Raw genomic sequence first — 11,066 nt, 5'->3', positions numbered from 1 at the left:
AAGAAGGTAGCGGGAGGGGAAGAATGAAGCGGGGGAAATCGGAGGGGTAGATGAACCATGAGAGACGATGGACTCTGAAAAACAAACTGAGGGTTCTGGTGGGGGGGGTGGGAGGATGGGTTAGCCTGGTGATGGGTATTGAGGAGGGCACATTCTGCATGGAGCACTGGGTGTTATGCACAAACAATGAATCATGGAACACTTCATCTAAACTAATGATATAATGTATGGGGATTAACATAAGAATAAAAATTTTTAAAAAAAAAGGAAGAAAAAAAGAAAAAGTACTTTCCATATATTCTACTTAGGTCTCCTTCATGTCTGTCTGAACATCATTTGAATTCTCCCTAAGGTATGGTAGGGCTGGATGTTGTAGATTTTGATTATTCATTCAGATAGCAGAAAGAAACTATTAAGGGAGCTGATATTATGTGGGCAGTCACAACTGGAGAGATACATTTTGCTTTCTGTCTCTCTAATTCTGCCTAGAGAGAGTTTTAAGCTTAGTAGTTGTGGCACTCAGCCCACAAGATGGACTCTAATCATTCCTGACTCCTTGTATTCATATTTTTGTCTAGTTTCTTCCTACATTGAATCAGGATGGGTCTGTGCGACCAATAGATATGGTGGAAGTGTGATTTCCAAGGCTAGACCATAAAAGGTATTGCAGTTTCTCTTTTGACTTTTCAGATTGCTCACTCTGGGGGAAACCTATCATGATGTGAGGACATTTAAGCAGCCCTAGAAAGGCCAGGAAAAGGCACTGAAGCCTCCGACTAATACTGACCACCAATATACCAACATTGCAACACCATCTCCTGTAAGTGGATCCTTCAGCTCTCTGCAAACTTTCACGTGGCTGCAGCCCCAGGAGAGGCCCTGAGCCAAAACTTCCCAGCCAAGTCCCTTTCAAACTCCTGACCCAGAAAAACTGTGAGAGATATGAAATTATTACAGTTGGATTAAGAAGCTAATATTTGGGCAGTCGAATCGTTGCTTTGGCTGGACCCGGACGTGTGGCCCGCTGCGCCCGCTCTTTGCGCCCCGTCACTCCCGCCCGCCCGCAGGATGGCCCACAAGCAGATCTACTACTCAGACAAGTACTTCGACGAGCACTACGAGTACCGGCATGTCATGTTACCCAGAGAACTTTCCAAACAAGTCCCGAAAACCCATCTGATGTCTGAAGAGGAGTGGAGGAGACTTGGTGTCCAACAGAGTCTAGGCTGGGTTCATTACATGATTCATGAGCCAGAACCACATATTCTTCTCTTTAGACAACCTCTTCCAAAAAAGCAACAAAAATGAAGTCTATCTGGGGATCGTCAATTAAATCTTTTCCACATTTAATGTATATGTGTATATAAGGTAGTATTCAGTGAATACTTGAAGAATGTACAGACTGTTGATCCGTACCTGTGCATGAGCTGTATTCTTCACAGCAACAGAGCTCAGTCAAATGCAACTGCAAATAGGTTACTATAAGGTGTTTAAGATAAAATTTCTTCTAGTCGGTTTTTCTCTTAATATAAGTGCCTGTTTGACTTTACCTGTTACTTTTGTTAAATAAAGTTTGTATGTTGCATTAAAAAAAAAAAAGAAGAAGCTAATATTTGGAAGATCTGCTACTAAGCACTAGATAACTAATAAAGGAGAATTTATCCAATTGGAGAGATATGTAACTTGGTGAGATTTCATGGTAATGGAAACTCCTATGGCTCCCTGATTTTCTCTTTTCTTCAGACTGCATGCATTACTGGTAAGAGTCTGTTGGAATTTGGCTCCAAATAGGTTGTTCTCCCTTTTTCTTAAATTCTCACAATATTTCCCCCCATCTCACATTTATTTTTTAGCTAACTCTAGATTAAAGAAAGCATTGTCTTAATTCTTTTAACATGAATTCCACATTTCAAAATACATTAAAAATGCCATGCTGGTATCAAAGTAAATATGCCAAGTAGACTATAAAGGTAAAGAATGCTAAATATCCACCATATAAAAATGATCCATCATTACTTTAGGAACTCAAATAGGGAGAATATAAAATACAGATATGTTTAAAAAATAGTAAGCTATATAAGCAATATGCAAAGAGAGAATAAATAAGGTCACTTTGACTGAAACTCTCAGATTGCCAAATACAGGGAGTGAGCTGATAAAATCACACACTTTCCCAATTGCCAACATACCCCAGGAGGATCATCTGCTGAACAAAGATAAGCCATAAAAGGAAAAGCAAAGGTATTAGATAAATTGAAGAGTATTAAAGCAAAACACAAAATGACGATATAGCACTATTTTCAAGAAATCCAAGAAATATTTTTCATTTCATACAGAGCTTCATCTTGTTTATATTTCAAGATTAAATATCTTGACATCTTCATCACTTTCTCCCATTTTTTACCATGAGAGTTTCTAAATACTATTCATTCAATCAACATGTATTTATTGAGCACCTACTATATGCCAGCACTATTGTAAGCACTGGAAATAGAACAGTGAATAAGAAAGACAGTCTCATCCTTCATGGAGCTTAAAACTAGTGCAGATAAAATTAATAAATAAGCATATCACATCAGATGAGTATTAAGTGCTATGGAAGAGAAATTGAAAAGGTAAGGTGATACGTAGTCAAGATGGATGGTTTTGATGCAGGCTGGCTGGGTCCAAGAACCCAGAAGAGGTCCCACAGGACCAGCCAAGAGGGTCTTTGGCTTCACACAGGATGGAAATCAAACACAAGCTGAGAGGAAGTAAGAGTAGTTTATTGAAGACATAGAGCAAATACAGAGTGTCTGAGAGACTCAGAAGGGAAAGGAGAGAGAGTCTTGTCCTTGCTTGGGGTCCAGAGTTTTTACTGAGGACTGTGGTCTCTTTAGGCATCCAGGAACAAAGATGAGTGTTTAGGTGTTCTCCATAAGTCACTTATGCCCTGGAGCCAGGGGTCTTGGTGAATCAGTGGTCTTGGAAAATATTCATGATGATCCCACCTGGTCACTCCTTAGATGCTACCTATTGTGCTGGAAGACTCCAAAGAAATCATTAACTCCTTGACCTTTACAAGGAGCACATCCATTATCTGTTCTATAAGGCAGGTGTAAGGTGAGGGTGTAGGTCCCAGCAAGAATAGAAGCAGGAAAAGGAGCAGAAAAGCAGTTTTTCATTGGGTCTCTTTAGTTTCCCTGTCTCAGCCTATTTAAGAGAACATAGTCAAAGTCTAACAAAGTCAGTTACTATTAAATGTAAAATAGGTATAAATTTGATTCTCAACACTTGAGTGCATAAACTCTCTCTCCCCATGTTCCAAATTGAGTTCAATTTGTCTTTGAGGACTTCCTTATCTCTACCCTCTCCTTGAATGTTTAATAAGAAATTCAATCAATCATTTTGCAGGAGACTCTTTCACTTTCTTAAGGTCATTTAGGACTCCAAACATAATAACTTTGGAAAGCTTAAAGGAAGACCACAGATCTATGTGTCGTGGCCCCCACAAAGATCTTCATTGTCCAAGGCTGCATGGGTCATTCAAAGGCATACAGTGTCGATACTCTAGACCAAGTCCCAGCTTTCTCATTACTATGATTCTCAAGACTCTATCACTTATTCTTCAGTTCCTAGTAACCCAAATGCCCCCTTAAATGTGCCTACCATCTCTGGGTAAAGTACAAGTCTGTCTTTAATTTACAAATTTGTAATTTACAAAGCATTCAATTTACAAAACTTAGGGAATCCATATGTCCTCAGGGTCTCCTCTCTCCTTTTTTAAAAACCAAGAATCCTACCAGGCTCAGACAGTTCAGCTTTTACCTCCTGAAAACTCTTATTCCAAGAGAGTAAGAGAAAAAGAGGCAAAGAATTCCCGTCATTCTTTCCTGATAAGCCCAGAGGAAGTTACTACAGCAAATTTTTCAGTGAGGTTGTCTGCCACAGATACAAGAATAAAGAGGAATTAAATCCGCTTCCTCCAGTTTTTATAGTTACACTTGTCAGAAATCAAGATTTGACTACTAGATGTCACAGTGTATTTGCAGCAAGACAGAGTAGGCTGGAGGAAGATTGGGGCATAGCACTAAACTTACATATTTGGAGTCAGTGAAACACAATTTAGGTTACAAAGCCTGTTGTAATCAGTACAGAAATCTCTGTTCCTCCTTAAGGTAAATATTTTAAAATGGGAAATGAAATGAAGCATCAAAGAGTCTTAATATTCTAAGTCAGTAGAGCAAAGCAGGGAAAGTTTGGATGCCCAGACAGCCCAATAGATGGTCTCTTTAGGTATGATCAAAAGGAACCATGACCAGAAGCACTGGGCTTTGGATCAGAGGCAAGACTGCTAGTCTCAGGGAAAGAAATTGATAATAACAAGACTATGGATTTCTAAATAAGCTCTTGGCAAAGAAGGGTTTAAAAAATAAAACAAGCAAATAAATATAGATTGTTTTACATGGAATTCAAAACAGAATATGGTTAGGGCTTAGACATTCTTGACAAGGTGGGTAAAGGCAAAACACTGTATCTCATGGAATGGGTCAAGAATACCCTTTATAGGGGAAACCTATAAGCCCCAAGTTACCAAGTGTAGACACATACTCCACCATTCTCTCATCATACCACAGAGAAGCCAGGTGAGGACACGATGAGGCTGGAGGTAATAGCCATGCAGTGGTACTCCAGGGAAGGGCCCTGTTTTCTCTTCCATACCTACTTACAGTACAAGTTGGTGCATAGTCTTGGAAGCGAGGTATAAAAAGGAAAGTACCTAGGCACTAGAGAGTCTATAAATGCCAGTGCATTTGTCTGAGTTGTCTGAGAAATTGTATTTATGCCACTAAATCAGTGTTCTTCAACCAATTTTTATTAGTGCCCCACCCCAAAGAGCCTTTCGGAGATTTTGCTCCTAATAACATCCCTGATGAAATTTTAATACCCAATATACTATATTTCTGTCTGTGTGATATATGTATATTATCTGTGCTTTATGCTTAAAAAGAAGACGATTTTTCTCAGTACCCCCCCAAGAACCAATTTTTACCCCCTTGGGGGTGTATTACCACCACTGAGAATGCATATACCAGAGAAAGGAAGGGAGTCTCACTATCTGAAGGTAAGTTTGGGTGCAATTCCTTCCATGAAGGAAATGTGGCCTTGCTCATGGTCCACCTGTGATGGGACAACCTGAGCTTCTAGGGTCATGCATATGATAATCCTGCTTTTCCTCCTCTATTGTTTGTCAAATAAATGAATAAATAAAACACTCAGTCTTTAAAACTTAGCAATAAAAGCCAAATTGCTGATTCTGTGTTATTACAGTGGTTTCGGATCTTCTTGCCTATCTAGTAGTAGTCATAAAATATTTTAACAACTTCTCTTATGATATTGATGTTGCAATTTCTAATTAAGTTAAACAGACACCTAGTTTGTGACACACAGCAATTCCATTCTTAGATATATTCCCAAGAGAATTGTATCATGTACAAGAATGTTCAAACCAATTTTATTTGTGATAGTCCCAAACTGGAAAGAGCCCAAATATCTGTCACATAGTCTATAGCATATTAATGGGATAGAAGACTACTCATCCATCCATTAACAAAAATCAGCTACTGATGAGTATAAACCTATGTCAAAAACATTATGTTGAGCAAAAGAAGCTAGGCACAGAAGATTTGTGATGTATGATATATATATGTGTGTGTGTTATCCAAATATATGATGTATGATTCCAGTTATACGAAGTTCAAGCCTAGGCAACACTAATCGATGTAGAAAAATCAGAAGAGTGAATGTGTAGGGAAGGGGGTGGATTGATAGAAAAGGGCCATGAGGAACATCTATTATTAGGTGATGAAAATATCCAATATCTTGATGTCAACATTTGTCAAGCTATGAACTTAAGATTTGTGCATTTTACTGTATATAAATTGAACCTCATAGATAAAAAGATATTGCCACCAAAGTGATGTTGTCAGCAAATGTCATGGCAGTTTTCATGGTGGAATCCATTTTTAGTTAAAAAGTAACTTTTTCTGCCAAGAGGAAAATACTCTGTAATTGCTATTTGCTGCAACATAACAGAAGATGCTGATGGAGCAGGCCAGCATGCTCCAGATAGAAAGCTGCCAAGCAGACTGACAAAAGACATTCCTGACTTAAAAAGGCACCTGTTTTGTGCACAGCCTAAAATCAGCAAACAGCCTGTACACAAAGTGAACTTTGAACATTTAGAGCCCACATAAAAGGACTATGTGAAATCACATTTCGGGCCATGAAATGAGGAAACATTATCCCAACAGAAAATGATAAGTGATCAGATCCCACAGGACTCAGAACAAAAGGGTCAATTCAATGGATGCAATGAAAGAAAAATGGAAGTCCAGCCTCATCCAGACCAAGGATTATGATTTTAACCCAACATACTAAAGAGAATTACTGTTTCCTCAATAGCAAAAAGCTGGGAATTCATAAATAAATTTATGTTCATGTGAATAAAATTATCCAAAACATAAAATGTACATAATAAAAGCACCATTTTCTTTACATTCTTTTGAATGGGTTCAATCCATTTCAATGAATATATTAAGTAATATCTACAGTGAAAGAACCTCTCCAGCCATTGTTGTAGAGTTACCTGGACTGAGTGTATCCTACCTATTAATTCTACCTGATTGTGCTAAAGATTATCCTTTAAAGCACAAAGCATAGTGCTTCCTCCCTGAAATCCATACAGGCCTGAGCATTGGAGCAGGACTGATCCAAAGGCAGGAAGGAGACCACAGAGCAAAGAGAATGAAGTGAGGGGCTGATTTCTAATTTACCAAAGCCTTGCTCAGCTCTATACCTAATTAGATGTTAATAACAAAATCAGAGTCAGGCCAGAATGTGTTTTGTTAGCATGTTACAAGTGAAAGAAAATAAAATAGAGAAAGAAAAACAGTATATGTTTCTATCATTTTATAGTAGAAGAGGAAACCATTTGAACCATAAATGGGTAAATGTGGTCATCTTATAAGGAATACATTGAATGTGTGCACGTGGCTTAACACTTTCACCTCGATTTTATTCTTTTCTTAGGGAGCATAAAATGAAATGTACCGTTTTCTTGGGATACCGGCTTTCTCAGACTCGGTCTAGTGAGCAAAGTTGAGATTTTCAAGACTTTGGGGATCGCAATCATTTTAAAATCTACCTAATCTGTCGATCAATCTTAAGCTGGCCAGGTTCGTGTGAAAATAACTATTATGGTGAAAGAAAGCAGATAAATATTAGAACTATTTGGTGACCATTCTTTCCATTGCAGGTACCAAGGAAAGCTTTATCTAAGACAACAGTTGTCTGTTTTTCCATTATGACCTAAGGAACCCTTTCAATGAATCCTTCAAAGGGGAGGGCCATCAGTGTTTGGGATGCTATTTAAAGGATTCATATATTAATAAGCAAAAGATGAGTAGGTAAATGCATTATAAATTTGGGGGCCAGGTAGACAAACTCTTATAATTTGACCCTGCTGCTATGTAGTTATGGGACTTAGAGCAAGTTATAGCAGCTTAGTTTTCCTCATCCATAAAATTAAGATAAAAATAATCATCCTCACGGTACAGATAACCCTGAGGAATAAGTAGGATAACATAACAAAAATACCTACCATGTATTTAGGCCTAGAACATGGTAGTTTCCTGTTTTATTTTCCAGTGGCTGCCTTAACCACCACTGTAATACCATAAACCTGGTGGCTTAAAACAACAGAAGTTTCTTTTCCCACAGTTCTGGAAGCCAAAAATTCAACATCATTTTCAGTAGGCCAAAATCAAGATGTCGGCAGGACCATACTCACTCTGCGGCTCTAAAGGAGAATCTGCTCCTGGTTTCTTCCGGCTTCTGCTGGTTTCCAACATCCTTTTGCTAGTGTTCACATCACTCCAATCTCTGCCTTATCTTCACAAAGACTTCTTTTCTCTATGTATCTCTTTTCTGTCTCTCTCTTCACTTTTGATGGCATTTAAGGCTCACTCAGATAACCCAAGATGATCTATTCATCTCAGGATTCCTAATCATATCTGAAAAGACCCTTTTTTTCCAAATAAGATGACATTTATGGGCTCTAGGGATTAGGACATGGACATATCTTTGATGCATGGGGGTTACTGTTCATCCCACCTCAGTGCTCAATAAATGCTAAGAGGCTTTCTCTGTCATATATATGTGAGCATAAGGAGCAAGAACTTTATCCTCTTCAAAGCCTGAAGCCATATTTGTGGGACTGGTCTAATAACAGTGGGTGCAAAAAACATATCTCTTCACTAAGGTTGAGAATAACCAAAAGTCAAGGAAAGCCTTAGAGATATTTTCTTTTCCAGCCATCAGAAGTATTCTCTTAAGCAAAAAAGAAGTATTAAGATTACTTTATCAAGAAATAAGCACTCAACCAAATACAGCTTAAAGAGCAGTATTTCTTAAGTAATAATAGTATGTATATTTTCTGTGAAGCTTATATTTGTATAAAAATGTGGAACATTCACACATTCAGTTATTTGAATTTGGTGTCTGTTGAAAACAAAACCAGAAAAATGTTGAGACTTTCAAAGTAGGCCACATATGTAAAACAAAGCGTGGTAAAAGTACCTAGCTTGGCAGATGGCTCGGAGTGAAATCACAAAGTGGTGTGGTGAGACATTTAATGAAAAAAAAAGGCAATGATAAGCTGTCAGCTAATGCATTATTAATTGCACTAAAAACCTCTTCTCACCAAAATATACTAAAAGGCAAAATCTTTTGCACACAAATATATGCTAAAGCACTTTCCTTTTCACGTCCAAAGAGGATTTTTTTTCAAAGCAGTAAATTAGAAATCTTAAATATTAGACTTTCATAACCCATCTACATAATAATTTGTAAGGTTTTTATGCAAAAACAATTCTTCCTAAAATGTCTGAAGTAAGTAATGCTTACATAACTAAAAGAAAAGATAAACCAATAGGGATTCTCAAACTAAATTTTCCTTTATTCAAATGAAAAACAGTGATGATGGAAAGTAGAATGGGAATTTCCTTCCATCTTTTGATAAATGCATTTTTTTCAATCAACAAATTCACATTCTGATGATATGCTACCAGTTCCTTTCACAGCTAATTCCTAAAATTTCCAAATCTTCAATGACACAAAATCCAGCCTAGCCTCAGTATATTAGACATGACCCTTTTAAAAACATTATGGAACACTCTGGAAGGTAAGTTTAGATGTATCTCCCTTAGAGCCTCCTGCTCTCAGATACACTCCAGATTCACACACCCATCATTTTGTAACCGAACTCAAGGGGTTCCTACTTAGGTGCAGCAGCATCAAAATGAACACAACCCAAGGTAGTATTGAAAGCAAACAAGTTTTTATTACTTGTCACAAGTGAGGAGACAGGAAGATAGCTCTCAAAGTACTGTCTGTCCATGGGGTTAGTGCAGGAAGCTTTCATAAGTCTACTACCGCGTGGGGGCAGGGTACATTTGGTTCAATTGTGCGTGTCCAGGATGTCAACGTGCTAAGGCATACGTTGTCTGTTCAAAAAATGGCAGAAACCTCCACCCATAGGAGATCTTAGTATTACAATGAAATAAAGCTAACTTTAGAACAACTGCATCCTAGCTAACAACTTGCAATCTTAATTGTTCACAGCTTCCAGCCCCATCTCCCGATGTCAGAACAGTTGGGTAGGTGTGTAAAGTTGAACATGACTCCTCTCATACCTGAGATCTATAGGCAAAATGGATTTATGCATGCCTTGAAAAAGTTGATCAGAAAGACTATTCCAAGAAGTCACTAGCCTTGCTAATACTGTAAGCTAGGTTGCAATGTGAAATTACTCCAATCAGAGGCCTGACATCTATCAGCAGAAGGGAGGAAAGAGACAACAGCAGGGAAGGAATGCGTTTTGTTTTGCAGAACTAGCAATTCCCTATAGCCCTTTATGTAAGCCAGTTTGGAGTGGACACCTGCACAGAAGCCCCACAAGTCGTCTTAAAGTTACCTTTTAGCTCATTAGAATAGTAAGATTCCCTCCTATGGGTGGAGTTTTCTGCCATTTTTTGAACATAGGATGTATTCCCTAGCATGTTGACGTGCTAGGCATGCACAATTGAACTAAAGTGCCTAAGGCATAGAATATGTGTAAGTTCCTTAATGCACATGCAAGCTCCCTGCCTCCACTTCCTAATACACTGAATAAAAGCTTTCTGTACAAACCCCACAAGGAGACAGTGCCCTGAGAGCTATCTCCCTGATGTGGGTCACCAAGGGCAAAGGTCAAGAAAGAATTCTTGAGACATTTTATGATGCAAAAAGGTGCTTTTATTGGCAGAAAGAGCTGCACTTGTGATTGTGAGGAGCAACTCATTATATACTTCTGAGTTTTGGGGGGAGGGGTAGAGATAACTACGTCTCTAAAGGGATTTCTGCCTGTTAATGAAGAAATATAGGATCCTGGAGGGCTGGCTATTGTCAAGATAAGGTTGCTTTTAGTCTCTAGCAAAACATTCACATTAAGGCAGCCTTGAGTTCCTTGAGGACTGTCACGCTCTGCATGCCTCAGGTATTTATCAGTGGGCTGCAAGTTTTAAGGAAATTTAATTTTAGCTGTATTTCTCTTGCCTTTGTTCTCCTCATCATCCCTGCCTCCTTACTTGTAACAAGTAATAAAACTTCTTTGCTTTCAACACTTCCTTGGGGTCGTGTTCCTTGAGTTTGTTCAATTTGATGCGCTGCAAGCAGCAAACCCCAGGAGTTTCATCAACTACTACATTTAAAGTACCTCCTGGTTCCATCACTTCCTCTGTATTTTAAGCTGCTGCCCCAGAGACTGAGCCTTTGTGATGTCATCTTGTCATCCTCCTCAACACCTTCCTCAGTTTTTTTTGTGTTTTGTTTGCCGTGCATTTGTTAGCCTTATTATTCCTTGAGTAAACAGAAAGAACTAGTTTGCCTTAGTGGCACACTCTGTTCCCTATTGGGTAGCCTAAGGAGAAATGAGCTCAGCAGGTCTGATACAGCTTCATTGCCTTAGGAAAGGTCAAGGATGTGAG

At 38.5% G+C, this 11,066-nt stretch overlaps 1 protein-coding gene across 1 annotated transcript; it reads left to right on the top strand.

Annotated features, from left to right (window-relative positions):
• Positions 1–844: 844 nt before the first annotated feature.
• Positions 845–1,587, top strand: LOC118018229 (cyclin-dependent kinases regulatory subunit 2-like). The gene has a single exon (XM_035016677.1). The coding sequence runs from the start codon at positions 1,069–1,071 to the stop codon at positions 1,306–1,308; it is 240 nt and encodes a 79-aa protein (XP_034872568.1). The 5' UTR covers positions 845–1,068; the 3' UTR covers positions 1,309–1,587.
• Positions 1,588–11,066: the final 9,479 nt, after the last annotated feature.

Source organism: Mirounga leonina, unplaced genomic scaffold (genome assembly GCF_011800145.1).
Source record: "Mirounga leonina isolate KUSES-001 unplaced genomic scaffold, KU_Mleo_1.0 Mir_170, whole genome shotgun sequence".
NCBI classification, from domain to species: Eukaryota; Metazoa; Chordata; class Mammalia; order Carnivora; family Phocidae; genus Mirounga; species Mirounga leonina.
The sequence above is the reverse complement of the archived record's forward strand: the minus strand, read 5'-3'. Positions and strand labels throughout refer to the sequence as shown.

What these genes read in the sequence shown, in the direction of transcription:
- LOC118018229 (XM_035016677.1), top strand. Translation starts at nt 1,069, where the DNA reads ATGGCCCACAAGCAGATCTACTACTCAGACAAGTACTTCGACGAGCAC.